Raw genomic sequence first — 26522 nt, forward strand, 5'->3', positions numbered from 1 at the left:
AAGACTAGAAAAATAGTGCAGTCACCTTTGAGATCAAGACAATGTCATTGGCTGTTGTCATGGACCTCACAGCAAATGCTTTCCTGTGATTGGTCAATGCCAAAAACACTGAGTGGAGATTGGTTATAATGATAAGACTTGAGGAGCTAATATCTACATTTAATCTTGATAAAACCGATGAGCATGTAAGCTAATCAACTCGGCACTGTGAGATACGGGCATTGATCAGCACGTGCTTTTTGGAAACTGCTAAGAACCTACATTGGGATCGCAAAAGTCACTTTTCTGTGATTGTTTCAAATCTTGGAAGATCCGTTGCTTACCTCAATGAACGATGCAAGAAGAGAGCAGCTCATCTCCTGCTCCAGGATTTTCTTGGTGGCGGCGTTGTCATAGCAGCAGGCTATCAGGGTTGGGAATAGCACATTCATCAGCCTGGGATTGCTGAAATACTGGAAAGGCAGGCTACACAACTGCTGCAGTAGAGTGGGTGTGTTTCCGGACTGCACAATAAGCTGTCAAACAAAACCAAAATAGAAAACTTCATTCAATGATCAAGGAACAGTATCTCTTGAAAATGTTTGCAATATTCTTGTTTTGTATGTCAACCAGAGTTTTCTTGGTTCACTCCCTGCATAATGCGGAAATACCAAATAATTGTACAGGATAACCTCTACATCCTGGAGGTGCAGCATTGTTGTTGATGACTAAATTTCTGTCTAGACTTGGTTTCATTTTTTAAAAATGCACTTCACAGTTACACACACTGAGTTGACAAGTAATACACTGAGTGTTTCAAAATGTTCTTGGCAGTACACAGGAAATGTAGTCGACACATAGAATACAAATACAGTAAAATTTGTTGACTTTCTGGGGCATTTAGTGAAGAATTAAAAAAAACTGTTATCTCCAGGCCAAATCGTAAATTTGGAGTAACTGTATGTTATTGAAAATCAGTGAAAACTTTGGCTTAAAGAAAGATATGTGGCATGGAAGGTTTTCACAAAGATTTCCACAATTTTCAGTCTTTGAATTCTGTTTTTTCACTCATTTTGTTTTTCACACAAAATATTAGGAACACAGCGCTTGTACACAACTGTATCAGGCAGTTTTCAGATATGTTGAACAAAATGTAGATTTTAAGGTGTTCTTTTCCCCAACTGCATGTGAAATGCAAATCTTGATAAAATGTTTCTAACAACACTGCCTGCTGGTATCTGCTGGGCACCAATTGTGCAGAAAGTGAAGCTATTTCACATGAAAAACTGGAAATTGAAATACTTCTTTTGTACCGCGTATAATATCAAGATCAGTCTGCCATTATCTGAGTGTCATGGTTCCTTTGCTTTATCCTGCTGTGAAATCTATTTGCAAGCAGACCAGCAGCTGGGAGGCAACCCTTACCATCCTCATGGCAAAGTGAAGTTTAATCATTCTGTTTTTGAAAAGGCGAGAGAGTGAGTCTGTAGGGAATTGCCGATTCAGCTCGTGAGATGTTTTTTGAATCGAAAATGATCTTCTGAGACACAAAAGCTGCATTTGCTCTCCTTGGACTCTTCATGTTGCATGGTAGAGTCAGACAACAAACTCCTGTGATGGTAACTAGGAACAAGACAGCTCTTGTGTAACTCTCATACTTCCATATGAATATGGCATTTTATAGGCATCATGTGTTTTTTTAAATTTCACCTTAGCAAACAATTCTGGTGGATAACATTCACACTGTTTGAAGGCAAGGCCATAATTCATAGCTGTGGAATTGTTATTCTGATCTTCCACTGTTTGTGGGTTATGTATGTATGAAAACAGTCGTCCATTCATGAACATCATTGACTTCAGTGAGACAAGTTTCTCATCCTGACAAATCACAGAGTGTGTAATCAACATGACTGGTCACACTCAAAGATTGCCTACGCTTTCATTATAAGTATTCAGCCACTGAGCGGTGACCTTTGTCATTGACATTGGCATTGATCATGACCACTTCTGACACTTCTCTTTGCTAGAGTCCTGTTAAATGCTATCAGGACTTTTATGTACAAGCTTCATATGATTTTCGTATTGTTCTGATTCTATCATAGCCATCTCAATTACTTCATGTACCTGCTGCATCTGTTATGAATGAGCATTGTGTGATGGTATCTGAAGACAGTTCAACCAGCTCAAAGACAAGGCTTGCCTCTCTCATTTATCACTGACAATATTGGGGAGGGCAATGAAGAAGTGGCTAAGATGCTGATGATAATTTTCATTTCTCTATATGATGACTACAATCCAGAACTTTGAGCATGCATCAAGCAATATGCACGCTGAAATGTTGACAAGGTGGTAATGGTGAAGTTTTTTGACAGAGGTTGACAAACAAATTCATAAAATACAGCATGACCCATCAAAAACTTTGTCTAAGATGTGTATCAATGTGCAACGAGAAGAAAAGCAATGGCTACCCTTGAGAAATGTGCCTCAAAATTATTGTTTACAAATCTAGATGCAAAAGTTAAAACTCTAGTGATGGTCATACAATGAGGTGGGGTTGTAAACCAAATGGCAAAACTGAAGGAGACTGTACCCACACTGCACAGTATTACATATCAGCATAATCCTATGGGGCCCAGTTGTTCCAAACAGCTATGGAAGGACTCCCTAGGAAAACTTGTGTTTCCACCATTGACATTGTCATGCTCAATATCACTGGATCTTTTTGAAGGGAAATGGTGTCACACTGATGACTTGATGACTGGGTTAACCCTTTTCCTGCCAAGTCCATATTTCACCATCAGATCAAGATGGTTAAAATTAATGAAACACAACATATTCCATATGATGTGTTTTAACATAATACTGTACATTTGAAGGCTGTTGAAAACATAATTCTGTAAAGTTAATTTTTTGTAGACAAAAGATGCTATAACATACCAAGCCAAATGGGTGAAAATACGTCATGTTTTGGCTCAATACCGTTTTTTACTGACTTGGCTAATGGGGAAGTGATACAGTTATTACTGTCTGGCAGGAAAAGGGTTAAACCAGCAATCGGAAGAAAGGAGTTTGTCCACAGTAAGATGACAAAAAGCTGCATGACATCTTCCTGAATGCCTCAAAGGAATGAAACTTTAGTGATACAGAGGGATGATCCCAACAGGGTCTATCATCAACTTTGACATGTTTTGACTGGCGAGTGAAGTGCGCCCATCACTGTAGACGATGGTGTAGCCTGTTTTCCACCATAGTTTTGACCACACCCCATTGATTCTGACCGAAAAGTTGGACCTTTGAACAGGGAAATGGGGTGGAAGGGGTCAGAAAAAGTGAAATGAGTCACAATAATTGGTCTAAACACGGTCCCTCCACAGGAGGAAGGACCATGGTCTAAACAGTGATTTATGCCAGTTTGAAAAGCAGAGAGTTACTGATAGTCAGGTCACTGTGTCACCTGTCCTCACTTCTCTGACCAGTTTGGACATCAACCACTTCTCTGACCAGTTTGGACATCAACCACTTCTCTGACCAGTTTGGACATCAACCACTTCTCTGACTAGTTTGGACATCAACCACTTCTCTGACCAGCTTGGACATCAACCACTTCTCTGACCAGCTTGGACATCAACCACTTCTCTGACCAGCTTGGACATCAACCACTTCTCTGACCAGTTTGGACATCAACCACTTCTCTGACCAGTTTGGACATCAACCACTTCTCTGACCAGTTTGGACATCAACCACTTCTCTGACCAGTTTGGACATCAACCACTTCTCTGACCAGTTTGGAAATCAACCACTTCTCTGACCAGTTTGGACATCAACCACTTCTCTGACTAGTTTGGACATCAACCACTTCTCTGACCAGTTTGGAAATCAACCACCTCTCTGACCAGTTTGGACATCAACCACTTCTCTGACCAGTTTGGACATCAACCACTTCTCTGACCAGTTTGGACATCAACCACTTCTCTGACCAGTTTGGACATCAACCACCTCTCTGACCAGTTTGGACATCAACCACTTCTCTGACCAGTTTGGACATCAACCACTTCTCTGACCAGTTTGGACATCAACCACTTCTCTGACCAGTTTGGACATCAACCACTTCTCTGACCAGTTTGGACATCAACCACCTCTCTGACCAGTTTTGACATCAACCATTTCTCTGACCAGTTTGGACATCAACCACTTCTCTGACCAGTTTGGACATCAACCACCTCTCTGACCAGTTTGGACATCAACCACTTCTCTGACCAGTTTGGACATCAACCACCTCTCTGACCAGTTTGGACATCAACCACTTCTCTGACCAGTTTGGACATCAACCACTTCTCTGACCAGTTTGGAAATAAATCACATACCATACCACTCTAGTAACACTGAATCCATGCCGGACTTTTCTCAGAAAGTTTCAATTCCACACGTCAGGAAAATCAGATTAGCAGTGCAGTGACAGGAAGATAAGGAACATCCTAGATATTTGTAATGGTCTCAAAGATCACCACAGTCATGACTATCGCTCCGTAAACTGAACTCTTGCAGATATTTGTTCACGGCTTGGTAATTGCAGCCACTTAAAGTAGCCGTCAAGGGGGAATTTCAAGAGACTCTGGAAGACATGCTTCAATGAATGGTACACCAAGTCAAGCAAAATCTCACGAGTGGAAAATTCAATCAACACTATGAAAAATGATCTCTGTCTCTTCTGAAACCATTTCACTTGAACTGACTTCTATGCTTGTATAACCATACAGCTGAAAAGCATGTTGGAGGAAGTTGATAAAATCATCCGTGGTTCTGAAATAATGGCCCAGAGAAAGCAATTTGATATAGGCTGACATCATTTGCATTTGGAACAAATATTCATCTAAAATCCTACAGCATAAGTGACGGAAAAATTCTTGTTTTTGCCTTTGTTTTTATAAGTGCAGATAATATGCAATGTACATGTGGTAGGTACTCTGTGGCTTTTTGAAAGTTGTGTGGCGTTGGTTTGGTGTCAATCTGATTAAAATCCAGCTGTAGTGATGTGCTCAGTATTTTCGCTCTTACAGTTGTGGTCGTTTATTCCGCGTGGCCTCGCCTCACTACATCTGAACCTGTGTCATAGCAAATCTTGTTTAACTCACGCATTTCACAGTAAACTACTCAACCAATCACAACGCGGCTTGCGTATTGCTTTAGGCTACGCATTCTGTTAAGCGCAATCTCACATACGCATATCACGCAGAGGTAGTACATATGCAAAATGGCGTTTCAGCAGTCGGCGTCCACATCGTCCTCAGCCTAGCAGGCACACGCAACTGATTTGGATTTTCGGGTAAGTAGAGCTAAATTATGTTGTGAGACGGTAATTCCCAACCACAGGTTCTCGTTATATCTATTGCATAGATGTTTGAGGCGATCGCAGGTCGCCTTTTGCCACCTCAAACGGCTGTCCGACTAACGTAACAGACGCTCTGATTGGATAGCCGTGAGTGCGTGAGTTCAACAAGATTTGCTATGACACAGGTTCAGATGTAGTGAGGCAAGGCCACGCGGAAGTAAACGACCACAACCGTAAGGGCGGAAATACCGAGCACATCACTACAGCTGGATTTTAATCAGATTGGTTTGGTGTCACAGACACAGAGTCTGGAGATGAATGAAGGGAGATATCACTGCATAGGGGGAGGAACTTTCTAAAGGGACCAACTCCAAGGTCATGAACTTTTGGTGTGTATAAATCATGTATTATGAACGGCAGCCATCTTGGGAGACTAAAATCATGAATATTATTATCACAAAGATGGGGTGGGGGGGAGGGGGGAAGCTTCCTTCAAGTTTTGCCTGTAATCATGGAAGTCACTAGAACATCCAATAGTATGAGGTTGAACTATCAAGCTACAGATTCTCCATTATTCCCGTAAAAGTATGCACTTTTAAGCCTTCCTGGGTATCACTGACTTTCACTGGTAGATGTGTTTGAGCTCATTGTAGCAAATTCTCTTTGGTATTGTTGTATTCTGCTGACTGACATACTATAGCAGTAGTTATGGTAACGTTTGTTGTTTTTGGTTCAAGCTGACAAGATTGCTGGCTTTATTGGCAAATTGCATATCAATGAAATCAAAAAAGTTTTACTAACAGAGACAATCTGGCACTTGTTTGAAGAGAAGAAATGTGCAAAGGGGGGGGTTTTCACAAATAATGCATAACCTTTCCTTTGTGAAGACATGAAAACAATGAAAATACATGCAAGTACAGTTCAGGATCCATTCAATTGAACTGTTTTGCCTTTTTCTTTGGATAATGGAAACATATCCATAATGTTATTCACAATTTTGTTTCTAATCTAACCATGGCAAGGTGAACTTCCAAGTTGGAAACTCAGACTCACATCTGCAAATTCGCAAGATTTTCCAAAAAAACCACATTATCAGAAAATAAAACTTTGAAGGTCTATTTTTCATTTAAGGTTGTCTTATGGTTTACATTAATAAAGGGTTAGAGTGCTTGTCACAAAGGTGTAACAGTGAAGTACTCAATTATCAGTTATTGTTAGCAGTATTTTAATCCATTTACAACAATATGTTTCTAGTTGATCTATTTCCAGAGTAATGTCGTATTCTAGGTGGTAGTTGGGTTTCACTTGTAGCAAATACAGAGAAAATGACGGTTTCCTATTGTTCATTTTCATTGCATTAACAAATCATTTTGCTATATGAGATGACTATAAATAAGTGGAGCATTTGTGTCTCCAAAAAGCACATCATGAAATCTAGGTCTCATAACAAGAAAAAGAGACTCTTTGTAGAAATTATGAAACTTGTCCAAAGTGTCAGAGAATTTAAATGAATAGAATAAAGTCTGATGTTTCACCACTGATATTAAAGAAGGACAGGGGTCTGGTCCATCCATACCCAAACTTGTCAATTTTAATTTTAATCCTTTCTCCCAAGTTGTATTTATTTCTATGGTTTGTCTATGGAGCCTGGTAAAAAGAGGATTAAACTCCTTCACTATATCTCATACACAAACTTTGATGGTGTATTTCACCATCAGGTGTGATCTCATGTTTCGTGCAATCTACCAATGGCCACGGCTCATGTCAAACCCCCAAGAGTGCAGTACTTCTCCTAGCACAGTTCCATGCCATGATTTTTCAGAATACATGTGTGAGGAACGCAAACGTACAATTCCCGAAAAGTAGAGCAATCACAAATGAAACTTGATGTGCAGATGTGTGAAAGACGAGGAACAGTAGGTAAACAGCCGAAAATATGGCTGACTGTTTATGGGACAATTCACGATAACTTAATTTCAATGCAATGTTTGTACACTTCATTATCACTGACAATGGGACCATATGAATTTCCATATCCAATAACTGTAATATATCCTGAAGCCATTAACAAAAAGTTTCAGGCACCCTGCCAAACAACCCTGACAAACGGTCTAGAAATAGGTTTGACCAAACACTGGTATGAGAGCTACAACTGGCTGGAGACAGTATCCACACAATTGCTCAGATCTCAACACCACACAATTGCTCAGATCTCAACAAGTTTACTTTACAGAAATGAAAAGGTCACTTTGAAAAGAGTTTGAAAAAAAAATGCTTGGAAAGCACCACGAAAGGTTACCAAGCGTTATAAATGAGGGGGCTTAGTAACAGATGGGAAAGTAGACAATATTTGACAAATCAATCTTTAACAACAGACAAAAGAGATCCACGTTGCTCTCTTTTTTTCCCCTGCAACAATATTCTGGCCATATTGTTAACCGTGCTCTGACTGGGATTAGATTACGTCCGATGGGCGTACAATGTCGGCATCAGCACAACATGGTCAAAAGTCCTTTTGACATACAAAAAAATATGACAATTTAAATATTGGTGAATATGTCTCAATATTGTGCAGTCTTCTCTCGTTTTGACTGTGACATATTGACATGACGAGGGAAAAAAATTTTCTGGTAAAGTGGCTGTTTGAAATCAAAATATGGTAAAAGACGGAACAAAAAATGAAAGCTGATACTTTTCCGGAACTTCAAAATGTGCTGCACCAGTGAGGGGATGGGCTGTGCAGCAGCTGTGAAAAGTACAGAGGACACTGACTGCCATCCATCGTCACACACAGATGTGCAATTTTATCTTGCCCCCCAACAATTGTGGGTGTACAGAGAAACACAATTCATTTATGACTTTGTGACATTTCTGCTTCATAATCAATAGAAACTGATTAAAACGCTTGCATTTTCATTTAGCAATATTGCAGGTGGGTGGATTTGTGTCTCACTGGTGGATATTTATTGCGGTACCCTGGGAAAAGCACAGAACGACTGGATGGGTTCCAGCGTTAGATCAGCGAACATCATCATATCATACCCAAAGAGAGTAAAACAACGTCAGACAAACTGACTGACTTCAACTGTAATGTTAAACAAAACAAGAAAACCTTTCATTTATGGAACCACAATTTATTACACAAACTGAGCAAATTACTTGAGTAAAAATAAACACCAGGGTATCACCTAAAGAGATGGTAATAATTTTTTATTCTGTGCAAAAGAGTTACAAAAAGCCGGTTTACTCAATATTTTGTTTGTAGAGTACCATATTGCTTATCAAGCTAGCCCTTGACAACTGATGCACACAGAGCCTTTGTTGGAAAGTCAAACTCTGAAAAATTTTAACGTTAAATCTGTGGGGGCGGCAATTCTTCCAAAGCGGAAATGGACACAGGCACGGCCTGGTATCGGGAAAAATTACATGAAAATGTACCCAGCCATATTGGTTTCACTGGACTGATGCATTCATTCGGCGAGACCTGAGGAGCGCAAAGGGGAGACACAGAGTTCACACACTGACACCCTAACAATCAGCAAGGGTGGTCGTTTTTCAAATGTGTCACGGTGATAAAGAGCATCAGACTTTGGAAAAAGACGGTTGGCAACAAAAGAAGTAAACAGTCCCATATTGGTTGCCAATTAACAGTGTCCAGCCAGTGCAAGTGAAAAGAGAGGAAAAATATGGTAGACCAAATTAACGACCGAATGTGCCATTTTTGTCATAAAAATAACGTATTCCCCTTGCTCTTAATTGTTTGCAAAGCAGAGAATTCCATTAAATGACTGAGTTAAACTCAAATATGCTTTGCATTAAAAAGCCATTGACAAAATGATGCATTTGTGCTTTGAAAATGATGTATTTGTGTTTTGAAAACCACAAAATCGATGTCTTAATGCCGAGAGAAACCATTTCCTTTTACTATTTTTGAAACATTTATCATAACAAATTTCCAAAACGTCATCCATAAGTCAGTAATATTACTTTAAAAGGCAAAGACCCAGAAATGCTCAATCATGTGGTCTGATGCACTTATTTGTATCACAATGTGGAAATTTCAAGGTAAAGTATGCAGCATATCTTTGAGGTTACTCACTGGCAACAGATGAAAACTCAGCTATGTTGTACTGGGGATATCTTTTTTAACACTTCCTTAAATTTTCTTTTTCTGCCCTTCTTGATCATCATCATCATCAACAAAGCACCCTTTAATTTCTAAATTCAGGATAATTTGTCAATCACAGCCTGGGGCACAGAGACTTTGCAAACACCATCAGATGTGCGTATGGCATCAGATGAACCAGACAAGATGGCCTGCCCAGTCTTTTTTATCAACGAAAAGTTCTGGACAAACGTCAATGCATGAGGAAGAAAGATTACAGAATATTGGGTTCACCCTATGGTGTGTTATAATTCAACACTATCCTAAAGAGCAGTTTCTATTTCCTCATTTAGAAGGGCACCCTAAGACAGAGCAGATAACAAGGAGAAGGACTTGGCCCACTTTTTCATGGATGCAACCATGGGAGATCCAGATTTGCATTGTACACGAGGAAAAAAAACGGGCACGAGCTAGAGAGAGGTTTAACAAAAACAGCAAATTATCTTATTCAACTGTCACCCTGCCAGTTGGAGCCTCTTTAAATTAAGTCATTTATGCGTGGACACCACAATATTGTACTGCAATAACTACAGTCAAGGTTACGACTATTACAACATTTGCTGTGTAAGGATTTTAAATTTAAATTTACCAAGATCCAGTCTGATCAATGACCCTTTTAATAAATACAATACAATGCACATCGGAAGGTCAGCTTGATAGATTCTGAACACCTTAAACATTGTTATTCAATTTAATCCATGGTTACAAATTTAGTGACTGGCCCTGTGTATAGGTAAGGTGTGGGCGCGGGGGTGTTTGAAGGGTCATATCCAGGGGCCTGCTTGGGTACAAGGCGGTAAAGTTGTTCTGTTCAGGAAGTTGCAAAAGTTACACCAGAGTGCGCCATTTCTCAAAAAAAATGAAATCTTACAGCAAGTATGTAGATGAATAGAAGCCTCCTTTACTGGGGTATTGAACTGACTGACAGTCAAACTCTGACAGTCAAACTCAAACTGCTTGTTCAAGAGCAACTGAATAAAAAATAAGAATCACTGAATACATGAACTTACAGACATCATTGCCACTCTGATTATCAGCTGAATACAAAAGTAGTCATATGACTGAACTACTATAGCATTCTACCAGTGAAGAGCAATGGTATGTTGACATGACCCATTCAAATCACTGTGTGTGTCTATCCTTGGTGTTGTGGTTCATTTTCAAAATAGTAACTATAAGACTCCAAACAATTTCTTGCAGAAATTAAAGACATCAGCGTACACTTGCACATACACGGCAAAATGTGATGTCATCAATAATGGAGTCGACATTTGTAAGGGTAGCCTTACGTAATGAATATTCTGCATTGAGTCAAACATTTGCACTCTGGAGATAGATAGTCTATTCGCACAGCTTGGTCAGGTATATTACTTTCAGTGAAGACAGCTATTTGGCTCTTAACACACAGGTAGAAGTGGTTAGTTTTTTTACCCCAACTTTTCACAGCAATGCAGAATATCTAGATGATCCAATCCAAATCTGTTTGTTATTTCATCCACCTTGTCTGAAATGACAAGCAGACTTCTGAACAAGTTGATTTTAGTACAGCCCACATTACTCATATCTGGCTTCCGTTACCAGTGCACTGAAGACCTGGTGTTCAAACCTTTGCTTTTTATCCAGATCAGCACACAAAGATTGGGTGGTTGATACAGAAAAGTGAAATACGTAGAACAGACAAAGTTTCCTCTACTAAAGTTATCCGTACATGAAGGTTATCCGGATGCATCGTTCTCTCTCTGACCTGATACCAAGCACCAAATGGAGGGATGAACAATATTATCAATGGTTTGTGGGGGGATCATATTATTTTATCCATTATGAAATGCCACATTCTACCATTTTACAAGATGTCAATGTCCCTTTACTCAAAATTGGTGGCGTACATGAAGGTTATCGGATGCATCGTTCTCTCTCTGACCTGATACCAAGCACCAAATGGAGGGATGAACAATATTATCAATGGTTTGTGGGGGGATCATATTATTTTATCCATTATGAAATGCCACATTCTACCATTTTACAAGATGTCAATGTCCCTTTACTCAAAATTGGTGGTATTACTTTACTGGCTTGAGTGGTGTGTCTGACTTTTCCGAGGTATAAATTTATCTTTTTTGATTAGGTTTTTTGCTGGTGGTGGTTACATCACATGAAACTGTACCCCTCCAATAATTTTCCCTCAAGCAATTGTTGCTTCCGTCTCAGGCAAAGAATAATAAAAAAAGGTACAATTTCCTTGAATTTTGAACAGGATATGTTACTGTAAAAAAGTCTAATACATCAATATTCACCCAGGGTTCCCGGTATCCCTTACAGGACCGAGTTGTCTCTGATTTGACAGCAACCCTAGCTTTGACAGTGGATTTTGACGGGGATGTGAAAACTCCATCTGCAAATAGACTTTATGAAAACATTTGGTGAATTTCAGGTATTATCTCTCCAGGTAAACAGAGAGTTAGGGAGCCAAACAGGTCTGGGATGAAAAATTGTCCAATTTTGTTAAAAGTCACTTGAAAAGAGTTATTTGGTACTCAAAAGAAGTGATACGCATATTTGCCCACTTTTAGAAGAAAATAAAGCTTATGTTACTATCTCTTCACTTGTGAAAAACAGATTAGTACATTTGATAGCCATGCCAACCTCAAAAACTAATCAGTCAAAATTATCTCCATGATATCAGATTCTATTTCAAAATATCAGCAATAATCTGGGAATAATTTGAGCATTACTGGAATGTCATAATGTCACTGTATATGTGAAAAGTGGTGAAAAAACCTCCAGCTTCAGAAAAGTTATAAAGTGGGTGGAATGACAATAACTGGAACAGCCACTTTCTTTTTTCAAGGAGAGGAGACATTTTGCTTTCATAAGTGTGTACGTTTTAACCAAAATTAAGAATTAATGCCATACCTTTCGACAAAACATTTTCCAGCGGACACAATCTCGTGTTTAATTCATTGGATTAGGCAGCGAGTACAGCGTTGTGCAATTACCGAAATTAGTGTCGGATTTAGACTCAAATCGCACCGGTGATATTTTTCTTAATTTGTCCAAGCAGATTATGATCAGTCAGAAAATTATAATCTTCGTCACAAAGTGTTCCTTTTTACACGGACTGGCCAAAAATTGCCTCTTGGCTAATCCTGATACTGGTACCTGACACCCCTGAATGTCAACACAATGGAATCATCCGCTGAAATGAGTCTGGATAAACTTGCCCAGTTTTAACCACCCTGGTTTGAAATTCAACTAGCGATATGAGGATAATGCAAAGATTTCAGCTGTTAACTTTATTGCTTTGTTTATGATTTCACCATAAAATGTTGATTATTCATGGATACCATTAAGCAGCCATCAGTTTCATGATTGTATTTTTCAATGTTTTTTCCTTTTGAAAGCCAGATGAATTTAACTATCCAAACAAGTATCGACAAGATTTCACTTGTGCATGAGAATAATCGTTACACAAGAGCAGTTTGCGGCATTACCACACCAAATATTGTTCAGCTAACCAGGTTATGATACTAAATATGTAGTTCACATGAGGTACCATACCAAATATCTATCATTTCATATCAATTTTTCAGTCAGTGTTACTAGAGATGAGGCAACTTCACCATTGTCAAAATGTCAGTAGTTTAAACATAGAACGTGTGAAGATTGGAGACTGGTGGAAATGCCATTTTTATTTTCTCAAACTGCTGCCATGGTTGTGGCAGGTTCTTCCTACACTCTTCTTGTAAGATTTCACAACAGTACAAATTGTGATTGGATATAACAATCCTTGCAACGCTCCTTTCAAATATTGGTCAGTTTTAATACTTGACTTTCCAAGGATTTCATTCTGTGTACACTGTCATACGCAGATGTAAATCATATTCCTATTTACTCGGGTATATTTGAAATTTGTTTTGTTGAAATGCACATCAAGCTGGCTATTGTTTACTTTTCATGGATATATTGCAATATATTAACATGTTCACCCAAAAACTTGTGAACAAGTCCAAGATCACCATTGACAATAATCGGTTTTAGGTCAAAGCCCTTGGTGCATGTGGTGATGAAAGGAGTATTAAAATGCCAGGAACTGTCACTTTCAATGCTTTATTTCACTAGTTTTGTTTTGTGAGTCATTTGCAAGTTTTTGTTCTTCCTCAAAAAGGACGTTGAAGCTTGTTAATTTAAAGCCACTATACATGTAAAATGCACTGTTACTGTTTATATTTGAATTCTAGTCCGGATCAGAATTCACTTGGGACAATAACAATGTACTTTCCGCATATACAGACTGAGTTGACAAGATCAACACTGTGTATTTCAACATGCTTTGGAGAGTAGAATAAGAAACAGTAGTTGACATTGTGAACACAAACATGAAAAAATCGTAGAAAGTTGGAGCTACTGGCCCTTTGAACTTAAGGTAGAATGCACCTCGGGGACAGACATTCGGACTCTCAAACTTTTACAATTCTCTTCTGATATACCACATGTGAGGGTTCATTTTAAAGCTCTTGGTGAAAGAAAACTTTTCATCGGCTTAGTTTTTCGAAATTCGAAAATTTTTATTTTTCTCCATAGAGTTAACACAGGGATGGCGGCAATTTTGAATTTTAAATATCGGTAAATCTTGGGTAATTTGTTTCTCTAGTACAAAAATTTGCACGGTGACCCCTATTTTTATTCTTGATTTTGAAAGAGAATGATTGAAAGATCCCTTGAGGAAAGTTAGAGCAAAAGTTTAAGTCTTTCACTTTCGAGGTGCATACTACCTTAAAAAGGTATTCCTAGATTTTATCCAGGTTACAACAGGTTTGACATAATGCCTGTCTGTTCAATCTATTGGAACAGTGATAATATATTATCCGAAGCAACTCACACTAATTAATATGTTAACCGTCAATGTAACATTGAGAAACACAACACCATTCATGGTACAGATGTTATTAACAGCAACGCTGTCTCCAAGCATATTGGCCAGACGATCATTTCACCATGTACCGTATCAAAACATATGTCCATTCAACACAACTAGTGACTAGTAGTGTTCAATTTACAATCACGACTCCAAAGTTTTTCACTTTATGAGGATTAAAAGCACTGCTCTGTTTACAAAACCGCACCACAAAACAAACCATCAGTCCTGTTACACAGATCATTAAAGTTTACTCGTAAACAAGAATTGTAAAAAATACCAGCTTTATTCAACCAAGCATCGTTAAATACTGAAAAATATAAAAATAGCGTTCAGTATTGTTTTTCACCACAAGTCCAATTATAGGGAGAATTTATGACTTCGAGGGAGTGAGTTGCTTTATTCAACCAAGCATCGTTAAATACTGAAAAATATAAAAATAGCGTTCAGTATTGTTTTTCACCACAAGTCCAATTACAGGGAGAATTTATGACTTCAAGGGAGTGAGTTTTTAATATTACACTGATCCTTTCTGTATGGTTAGGAAATTCTGCCAAGGACATAAACTGACCATAGACTACTGGCTAAGTCTATATATAGCCTCTACCAACCAAGATATGGCATATCCCTTTGTTTTCAAGGAAACAGGAGTGACCAAAACAGGGTGACCAAAACAACCACAAGATTGCTGGACACTGACAAACTTGGGCCAACTTCAAAGTTTTCATCTTGCATATACATGTGAGCTGAGGACAATCATGGAATAGCTATGCTTTGTCGTATGGTTTGTGACTTTAACAGCAACACTGACAATACTCCTATATTTTCAATATTTTTAAAGAGAAGCAATTTGTAAATTTCACATGCAATAAGACAGTATGCACATGGATTACAAATTTTCAAATACAAAGATTTTTTACAGCATCGTATGCTGGATAGATCACTGTAAAAAAGTATAAAGCTTCCGATTTTTTCCACAGACAAGATAAGAAATTAATGGGGACAGAAATCTCAGAATGAATGGAGGCACCATATTTTTGAACATATGGAAAGAATCTGACCTTTACAGAGAGACAGGGCAATAACACATTAATATTGGACAAAAATTTTCCATCACATAAACAAATCTTGCTTCACCTATACGGGTTGAGATACCATGATCTGCTTGCTGTGAACAGTCTATCCATGGCAATGAATTATTTGGAACTGATTTCACGAAAATTTCCTAACTAATAGACCGGGTTCATATTATATGGAAAGCAGTATGAGTTGAGATAGCTATTTCAATATTTTACAAGGTGTTAATTTCATGTTGTTTGATCTTGTTGGAAATTAATGAGTACTGAGACACGTATATTTCATGCTGGGAGATCAAAGGTCACCGCCTGTACAATTTGTGACTAGCACAGTGCTTGCCGCTACCTGTTTGATGAAATATGTACCTGCCTTCTCCTTGTGTGCCCAGTGTCTGCTGATCAAATGGCGCTTTTGGATGATAAAACTCTGCCAGGATCAACAAAGAGGATGGCTAAACCGCACTACTGAGGGATTGACGGATAAAATAAGAGGGGCACAGTGACATATTTCATTTCAACGGTATCAACAACTTTTTTTGTTACCTTTCAGATTTTTCAAGGGTTGGATGAAAAATCAGTGCATATGAAGAGTATTACAGATTGCCTCAACAGGAGAGATTGTACACAAAGGCACAAAGAAAACGATCTGGCAGATGTTACTGTTTTCAAAACAAAAAATTCAGCAAGGCCTCTTGTAACAATACTGATAATTCAGGGGGAAAAAACTATGTTCTACTGAACACACGCCAGCCTTGGAGGCAAAATACTTGAAGCAGAATCTCTTTGTTCTCAGTACCATGACATCAAAAAAATATGGTACAAAAAACGGTTGGTACTGGGACTGACACAAGCTAGAGTCAGGCAACCTAGTTTACATTTTTTTCCTCAGCTTCTTCTTTGCTTTTGTTTCATCTTTTGTATCAAAACAATTCTTTCCTTCAGATTTTTTAAAAATCTTCATATCATGGAAGAGACGACATATGGCATAGATAGCGCCACACATTTGTTGTTCACATATCTTGTCTCTCCCTACAGCTCTAGGGTCCACATCAAGGATGTTTTTCCCACCATAATCGTAGAACTTTCCTCTTGGGCCTGCCTACTTGATTTCTTTTTTTAAGAGAATTACAGCGCTGGCTGGACATTCAAAAAAAGTCAACCAATGTTATTGATTGTGTACTACATCATCCCGAAAAGGACATCACATTTCATAAGATAAGGCAAACAAATAAACAAATCTATACATAAAAATAAATGAATAAATAAATATCAAAGATTTAACCACCAGTCCCATCAAAAAATTATTATTTTTCCTCCTTCAATCTACCAGTAATATTGTTAAATAAAACATATAATCTCTAAATCTGTCCAAACATATTATTCCCTTTTCCATACATTTCACTTCCCTGTACTTTCTCTCTCACAACAGGATGAAACCATGCAGACTTCCCAAAATATGAATTAGCAGTGCAACTTATCATTATACCGATAATGGGATACAGATTGTAAAAAATATTTGCTAGTATGGACTCACATGATTATGGGATACATATTGTAAAAATATTTGCTAGTATGGACTCACATGATTATGGGATACAGATTGTAAAAATATTTGTCAGTATGGACTGACATGATTATGGGATACAGATTGTAAAAATATTTGTTAGTATGGATTCACATGATTATGGGATACAGATTGTAAAAAATATTTGTCAATGTGGACTCACATGATTATGGAATAGAGATTGTAAAAATATTTATCAATATGGACTCACATGATTATGGGATACAGATTGTAAAAATATTTGCTAATACGGACTGACATGATTATGGGATAGAGTTTTTAAAAATATTTACTAGTATGGACTGACATGATTATGGGATATATACAGATTGTAAAATATTTGCTAGTATTGACTGACATGATTATGGGATAGAGATTGTAAAAATATTTGTCAGTATGGACTGACATGATTATTGAATACAGATTAAAAATATTTGCTAGTATGGACTGACATGATTATGGGATACAGATTGTAAAAATATTTGTCAGTATTGACTGACATGATTATGGGATACAGATTGTAAAAATATTTGCTAGTATGGACTCACATGATTATGGGATACAGATTGTAAAAATATTTGTTAGTATGGACTCACATGATTATGGGATACAGATTGTAAAAATATTTGTTAGTATGGACTGACATGATTATGGGATACAGATTGTAAAAATATTTGCTAGTATGGACTCACATGATTATGGGATACAGATTGTAAAAATATTTGTCAGTATGGACTCACATGATTATGGGATAGAGATTGTAAAAATATTTGTCAGTATGGACTGACATGATTATGGGATACAGATTGTAAAAATATTTGTCAGTATGGACTCACATGATTATGGGATAGAGATTGTAAAAATATTTGTCAGTATGGACTGACATGATTATGGGATACAGATTGTAAAAATATTTGTCAGTATGGACTCACATGATTATGGAATACAGATTGTAAAAATATTTGTCAGTATGGACTCACATGATTATGGGATACAGATTGTAAAAATATTTGCTAGTATGGACTCACATGATTATGGGATAGAGATTGTAAAAATATATGTCAGTATGGACTCACATGATTATGGGATAGAGATTGTAAAAATATTTGTCAGTATGGACTGACATGATTATGGGATACAGATTGTAAAATATTTGCAAGTATGGACTGACATGATTATGGGATACAGATTGTAAAAATATTTGTCAGTACGGACTCACATGATTATGGAATATAGATTGTAAAAATATTTAGGCAAATGGAAATAGCTCTGTTAAAAGCTCTCTCAATGTTAATAAAAAAATTTACTGTATGATCACTATCTCTTCTCTCTTCCAAACCTCTTATCGTTGATATGGGTTCAAGCGTGACACAGCTTACAATATGGTTGCTACCCAAACATGGTTTGCAAAAAAGGGTTAAAATACAATGTGTAGACTTTCACCAATGAAATTCATTAAAAACTAATGGGATAATATCAATGAGCAGGTTGAATGTTTGACTACTCTGGTCATTTTCAGCGATCAGTTTCAGAATTCTGTGAAACTGACAAGTTGGGGAAATGTACAGTTGTAAAACACACAGTGGCAACTGCCATGAACAGGAACTGACTTTCACAATGAAATATCGAATTTCTCCGTATTTCTCGCAACCTTTTCAATGAAATTGAGAAAGCTCACAAAAAGGGAGATGTTTGGATTGGCAGTTCCAATTTTTTCCCTTCTCAACAACACACTCCTTCCCCATCTATCATCCCTTTTCTGTCCGTGCAATGAGAAAGAATTTATTGAAAAGACACTGAAACAAACATCACTATCTTAATACATCAAACGCTATGCTTTTACTCAGACTGGCGAAGTTTCCATTTGTGAGTCAGATGCCACAATATACCCCATTGGCCACAACATGTTCATTGCCGCTGCGACTGACATCCATCGGACATTCTATATTTCATTCGGACTTGACGTCATATTTCTGAGCGAGCAGAGAAGAAATTAACAATACTTGTCAGTTATAATCGTTAATTTCATCCTTCCTTTAGTATAATTGACTTCCATTTAATGCGTTTTGATTATGGTCACCCCTGGCCTTCGTGTAATATAATGTTTTAAATGAAGGAAAACATGGGTTAGTACATGGCTCATCATTCTAAGATAATGAAGGGACACACTTATTCATCAGCTGTCTGACTTAGGGGGGTTTCACCACTGACAGCCCATCAATTATGCTCGTCAAATTCAAAAGTAAACACCCGGCCATGAAAGTCGAAAAATCACAAAGCATTTACACACTCAAGCAGCAGCGAGCCGCATTAATGAACTGTCTATTGCTTGAGTAAACACAACTTAATTATAGAGTACATATTTGAAGATGGCAAGCTTTTTTTCATTAAATAAACCAGTTTTTTTATTTCTTTCAACCTGTCACTGTTTCACATGAAATTTATGATTTTTGTCTTTTCACAATGCCTGCGCACATCGAAATTTCAGATTTTTCACAGCCACAAAAAAATCACCGTTTGGTGATAAAATTCCCTTTTCTCACATGTGTTTGGAAATTTTAGTGCTAGTCAGCTTATAATGAATTCACCTGAACGTAAATGTGAGAGACTTTGTTCACTGAGATCATTAACATTTGAGCAACACAGTGAAGTCTCACGGACATGCCAACTCTGGCTAAATTTTCCCCCACTCATTGTTTCTCAAACATGTTTCAAAGAGCAACTCACTGACACAAGAGGAGATCTGAATTAAAAACACAAATCACATATCAAGTGAGGGGCCGTCATTCTCACATGCTGATGTTATGAAATGTCGTCCTCCGATGAGAAAAATATGAAAAATCTGCTGTGAAATAGACGTATTTTGACAGCTGATGATTGAACTGAAGGGAGTGAAGAGTGATTCTATTATACGCAGGACCACATCAACAGATGGATATGAAATCCATGGTAAATATTCTGTAATATTCATGTCTGCTACATTGTGGTTCTGCGAATTTATTTCCATAACTTTTATTTTTTGAAAATCACACACACTTGGAGACATGTCAACAAAGAGCCTAAAATATGGCATCGCATGGTAATCAATGCAAATTTTGATGAAAAAACCTTCGAATTTTGACTGGTATGAAAGCTGAAAATTAAAGAGACAGATTTATCAGAAATTTGAGCCATCCTGGACGAAACCTGACACTCTGGAAATGTTGTAATACAAACACGATTGGAATAATGCGGACATACACATGAAACTCATGCAAACAAGCTGGTCTTTTGACATGTGTATTAAATGTTCTGGTTACAGTTACTGAATGCAGTCAAAAAAATTACCCTTTTTTTTGTAAACTAGATTTTCTGTGAGAGCATTCTAAAAGCCATCTGATCCCATTTACAAATACATTAGTTCACCAAAGAGCATTTTATTTTGGCTGGAAATAATAATGTTACTGATTTGTTCTAAATGTTTGACGATCATGAACGATCGACCGGGTAAGGTAGGGGTCAGAAAATAAAACAAAAACAAAACATGCAGGAAAACACTGGAGCTGGAGACCCTTGGGTCAGAGTTCCAAGGGAGCCAAGTCGTGGGTGAATGTGTTCTTTTGTGTTGCAAATTCTGAAATGTACAGATGTTTGAAATATACACACAGGGTGCTCCTGCACCGGCTTTGCCAGTGGGAGGCAAATTAAGCAACAGATACAATTCACCTATGGATAATTCTGGACAGTAAATCAGGGTTAAAAATACCCAAACACTGCCAGGAATATCAAGGTTGTGAGCAGAATTGACTTTCTCCATCCATTGATTTTGTTTTCAGTCAGAATCGTTTTCAGAGGAAAAAAAAAGGACAATGACATATTTCAAGGTGACTGCTTTGAAAACATTGGACGTGGGTAATTAACAAAAATTGTAAAAGCAAGACACAACACACCTGGTTGTCATGGTCAAGGACGGTGAAATAGCCAACAATGAGCATGACTTCGTGGCAGAGTTCCTCATTTTGGGTCCAGTGCGAACAGTACCATATCAGATACGTTGCTATATGGCGAAACTCTAAGGAGATGCCCTCTTCCCCTAACACACTCTGCAAAATAATGTACGCACACACACGCAACAAAGAGTAAGAATTAGACAGCTCTAAGGCTAAGGTAAATGCTTTTCTTTAAAAAATGAATTCACTGATAGCATCACAAACACACAGCAATGGCTAATTTACCTTGACATTGACTTTACCAAATTCCACAAGTTATGTAGGCTGAGTTTTGTTTTTTTCACTCTGTCTGTCTGTCTGTCTCTCTCTCAGTGAAGGAGAACAAAAATGGTATTCCTAGGCACAAAAGCCGTGCCCACAAAATGACAGGATTGTTCTTTGGAAAGTGTAAAAAAGCAGTGCTCTGGAAAATTATTTATGGATACAGATAAGGCCAACTTAAAAGCATTACTTAGTGGAAAGTGCATTAGAGAATCAGCAATACTGTTAATGGAAATGGATACTAGACAGCCAGTGTTCAGAGCAAACAAATCTGCTGCCCTCAGTGAGGTAGCTTGACACAGTTAACTGAGAAACTCAACAACGAAGGGTCAAAGTGCGCCCCCAAACAGCGTCTAATAAAATTATTTTTTCTTTATGTATGAAGATGTCCATTTGTTCATTGTATTCTAATGCAATTTAGGAGATAAAAAGTCTTTGGATCTAGTTCTGTCCAATCCGCTGGAGAATATTCAAACTTCACTGTCACTTGGAAATGTAAGTTATTTAACAAAACATCCACACCTAAATTACAGACTACTAAAATAGACACAAAAAGTTTGTATGAACAGCACAAAAGCACTGCAAACTTTTTACAATATAATAAAAAAGGTATCACATTTTCTTTAACATGATAATTCAAAACACAAATACATAATGAGCTGTTGTGTTGGCCTGAGGAACTTAGAAAACCTGAGAAATCAAAGAAAAAATATTCTCGTCTTTTTTCCATTTAAGGTAGAACTCACCTAGGGGACAGATATTTGTACTCTCAAATTTTTACAATTCTTTTCTGATCTACCACTTGTGGGGGCTCATTTTAAAGCTCTTGGAGAAAGAAAAATTTCACCATCTTAGTTTTTCGGAAATCCAAAATTTAATTTTCCCCCATAGAGTGAACCCAGGGATGGTGGCCATTTTGAATGTCAAAAGTTGCAAAACGTTGGGCAATTTGTTTAGCTAGTTCCAAACTTTGCAAGGTGACCCCTGATTTTTATTGTTGATGTGGTAAGAGAATGGTTGAAAGTGTCATTTGGGAAAGTTTGAGCAAAAGTTTTAAGTCTTTCACTTTCAAGGCGCATACTACCCTAATGGAAGCCATGGTGTAAGTTAACCGTACCTGCAACATCTTAAGATCAATGACTGCAAACGTGTTCATCATTCTAAGGCCAGTGTTGACCACGCGGAGGGTGTGCTCTGGCAGTTCTGGCGGAACAATGCTGCCCTTTCTGGAAGGAGCGCCCCCATGCAGCAAGATTCCGTAGAGCATTGATATGATGCCAGCAAACTGCGTGGATTTCAGTGTCACCATCAGCTGCGTTGTGTCTTCCTTCTTGTTGATGTCAAAAACACTGATAGATCTGAAAGGGGGAAAAAACGAAACTTTGAATGGCAGCTGGAGCATAAGACTTCAGATGTATGTCCTCACAAGCGTTGGCACAGGGGAACACTGATAAACACACTGGCTTCTATCATTTCATTGAAATATAAACACACCAAGACAAATAAACCCCACAAACTAAATTATGAAAGTCTGTGCACAGATCTATGCTGTAAAGGTAAATATGGTTTGTATTCATTGCAATTGTGTAGCTGTTTTCAGAGCTTTCGATACAGCATTTTGTACTTGTCATTGGGCATTGTTATGGCTAGAATTCACACACTTTGACAAATGGAGAATTCTGTCGCAAGGATTTGAAACATGGCATTTCTAGTTTTTTATTTCTCATCCTTTTCAGATTCTTGTTCATCTACAGTTGTATATTTATTTTGAGAAGAGGAGACGATTTATTTACCTGGTTGTGATGAATCGGGTCATTGACACCAAGAGACCAAGACAGTTCTCTAAGAATTCCGCTGCCTTGGCATCTTCATCCACTGGGCCATGAACATTTTGGAAGTAGCAGGTTAGCTTATCCACTACACCCACACAAACAAGATAGCTGAAATATCAAATAACAACAATGTAGAAAAAAATCAACACAGTAGCAATACTGCATTGTATTACTTGAGAAAGCAAAATTTTATCGTCATCAAAATCATGTTTGGTACCTGCCTTATATACCAACTTGGATGAATATGCCATTTTAGATACAGTTGATGAATTTGTTTGATGAGTTTTCATACCTTGTGAAAAATTGTCAAAGAAAATTTGTTACGTCTTGAAATGACAATGGGACCAGACTCTGGTTTTATTTACAGCAAAGTGTGATGAAATTTTCATATTAATCGAACTACACCTATTTCAAGGTTTTGATGATCATGTTTCAAACTTCTTTGATTTACTAATTTTTGACCAAAGATTTACATCAGTATCCTGTATGGAATAAAACTTGTCATTACTGGTTCTACATGAGATCACATTCTAAAATAAAGAACTGACAAATTGGCTAAACCCTTTTATCACTTAATTTTAGTTCCACCCAGATTTTTCCTACAACACAGTTGGACTTCAATACAACGAAATAGCGTTAAATGGACCTAAAATGTGAGACTGCGTTCATTTACCTGACAATGTCAAGTCCCCACTGTTGTAAGGTGTCCGCCTGGCTGGGAACTTTGCCAGCGGTGGGTGAAATGTTGACACTAGTACTGCTGCCAGCCCTGCTAATGATGGACGGGATGTTCTTTGACACACAGCTGAGAACGCTGGATATGAGCTGCATAAGACCTGCTGCAACCTGATCATGTGGTAGCGTAGCACTTTCTGCCTGTGCTGCTACGCCACCCATCCTTGGATTACCCTGTTCTGGGATGAGTAGCTGTAAGCATAGAGTGATGGTAGCAAGACAGAATATATAAATGTTAGTGAAAGTTAAGTTAGCAAGACTGGCATGGGTGCCACCAGGTGTTCAAAACACTGATTATAAACAAGACCAAAATACATACAGGTATTTAAATCTACCATGACAAATTTGCAAGAGAAGCCACGGTTGTTGAAATTGAGTAAGCTATAGGTTAAACTCTTGTAACAGGTAAAACTGATCAAGATTTCATACAGATAAACTACCTACCATGTGCACTTCCTGTTGTCTCACCAATGGTATCAATAAAACAAAAAAGTTACAGACTCAACAACATGTTTTTCCCTTTCACCTGATTTGAAGTTTTGTTGATATGACAACTACAGCAGTGAGTACTTACACATAATCTGTGCATCAACATATCCACCATGGGTCCAAGCTTGTTGCCACACAACATGTTGATACAGTTATCAAAGCATCCTTTGCATGCTAAGTTGAATACATGAGCTGTATTGCATAATGTCCTGAGAAATACAAATTAGAATGTAGGGTGAACACAATGAACTTGAAACAGCACTAGACATCCAAGGTGAAGGATAATCTATTATGATTAATATAAGTAATGAATACATGTTACTTTACAGTGAGATTCCTTCATGGTAGAATGTGACTCTCAAACTTTTTCAATTATATTCTTCTGGCCTATCACTTGAGGGGGGACTCATTTTGAACCTTATGGAGTAAATAAAGTTTTCACCAGTTTACTTTTGTGAAAATCAGCTATTTTATTTTCCCTGGTGGTGGAAACTTGGGATGGAGGCCATTTTGAACTTCAAATATCGGTAAATGTTAGGTAATTTGTTTCCCTAGTAGCAAATTTGCACAGTAACCTGTGATTTTTATTCTTGAATTAGAAAGGGAGTGTTTGAAAGTTTATTTGAAAGTCTGAGCAAAAGCTTGAGTCTTTCATTTTTGAGGCACAAACTACCTCATTCACTTTATGGCAATTTTAGGGCAATGTTTTGTGGTATCTTGTACACCTTTTGTGAAGTTTCTCACATAGATACCATTTCAATCAAATCTGCTAAGAACAGCTAAAATTCTTTGTTTCATAATGCTAAACAATTTTCCGACATTGTAAATAGGACTTTATATTCATTAAAGAAAATCAGTAAGATTATCAGAAAGTCCAAAAATTGCTGTCTTTGTGCCTCCCTGGTTTATTATGGATTTCATAATTTTCTTGAATGTTTTTCAACTAAGAAATGAAAATAAAGACTGCCATCAAGGACTTAACCACAAGTTTTGTTACTTGCTTTGACATTTATTATCCTTTCAGAGTATGTGCAGATCTTTGTTTTCTAGAAGTGGTTTTGAAATTGCAACTCAGTCTGATATTGCTGGTAAAACAGGAGCATTAAAATAATCAAAGGTTTCCATTATAGCATACAAAGTACCGGTACATGGTAGATCACTCAATTGGCACATGGTGGCGCTCTAACATAACTGGCTGAAAACAAGAGGAGAGTTGACTACACTTACTTGACAGGCAAAACAGGTGGTTTTGTCTCTGTGGAATCCCCGATAAGAAGCAGAACTCTAGAAAGTGTTGTCAGTCCCCCACATAAACAGAATGCGAGCTGGTCTGCTTGCACCTGGAGAAAGAAGAAAAGAAAACGCATACAAATTGGACAAATTCTACAAATACTTGTTACAGCATCCTGAACTGTTGCATTTTATTTGGCTAACAATATACTTGTACTTCATACGGAGGATAAAAGTCTTGTTTTTACTTTAGGAGAATTACTGCCAAAGGAAGTTGTTTGAGCAAGAATTTCAAGTCAGCTTTCAACAAACAGGAGGAAGTAACATAATGTTTCTCTCCAACCCTATAGTTAAAAGTACATGAAGAAGACTGGCATTGTCTTCTCTTTTTGAAGTAGAATGCGCCTCTGTGACATTCAAACTCTCAAATTTTTACAATTCTTTTCTGATCTACCACTTGTGGAGGCTCATTTTGAAGCTCTTGGAGTAAAGGAAAAGTTTCATTTCTCCCCAGTGACTTAACACAGGGATGGCAGCCATTTTGAATTTCAAACATCGGTAAATGTTATGTAATTTGTTTCTCTAGTACCAAACTTTGCACAGTAACCCCTCATTTTTATTCTTGATTTGGTAAGAGAATGGATGAAAGTTTCCTCGAGAAGTTTGAGCAAAAAGTTAAGTCTTTAATTTTCAAGCCTAGACAATGAGTGAAGAATTCAAATTCTCTTCTTTCTCTTCTATTACTTATATTGACTGACCTTTTTATCTAGAATTCTAGAAATTTCCCCTAATGCTCTGTCTAATGCTGATACTCGGTTTGCTGGCCATGGACCACTCCCCTGGGATTGTAAATACTTGTTGATGTCTTTGACAACTTTTTGAAGCCTGCAAGAGAACACCAAATTTGGTAATTCATCAATGTGACATGGTAACAAAAAGTTCATGGAAACATAATAGT

At 37.6% G+C, this 26522-nt stretch overlaps 1 protein-coding gene across 6 annotated transcripts in view; it reads right to left on the reverse strand.

Annotated features, from left to right (window-relative positions):
- The window catches only part of LOC139121098 (S phase cyclin A-associated protein in the endoplasmic reticulum-like), an 84654-nt gene that overhangs the window by 34100 nt on the left and 24032 nt on the right, over positions 1–26522 (reverse strand). For all 6 annotated transcript variants that reach the window (XM_070685726.1, XM_070685725.1, XM_070685728.1 and 3 more), the window contains 8 exons: positions 26323–26449; positions 25562–25674; positions 24420–24543; positions 23784–24037; positions 23072–23218; positions 22396–22636; positions 20958–21110; positions 324–515 (listed from right to left, as the gene is read on the reverse strand). In XM_070685726.1, the coding sequence (XP_070541827.1) occupies positions 324–515; positions 20958–21110; positions 22396–22636; positions 23072–23218; positions 23784–24037; positions 24420–24543; positions 25562–25674; positions 26323–26449 (1351 nt within the window). The remainder of the gene's footprint in view (positions 1–323; positions 516–20957; positions 21111–22395; positions 22637–23071; positions 23219–23783; positions 24038–24419; positions 24544–25561; positions 25675–26322; positions 26450–26522) is intronic.

The sequence above is a fragment of the Ptychodera flava genome, chromosome 21 (assembly GCF_041260155.1).
Source record: "Ptychodera flava strain L36383 chromosome 21, AS_Pfla_20210202, whole genome shotgun sequence".
In the NCBI taxonomy this organism is placed as follows: domain Eukaryota; kingdom Metazoa; phylum Hemichordata; class Enteropneusta; family Ptychoderidae; genus Ptychodera; species Ptychodera flava.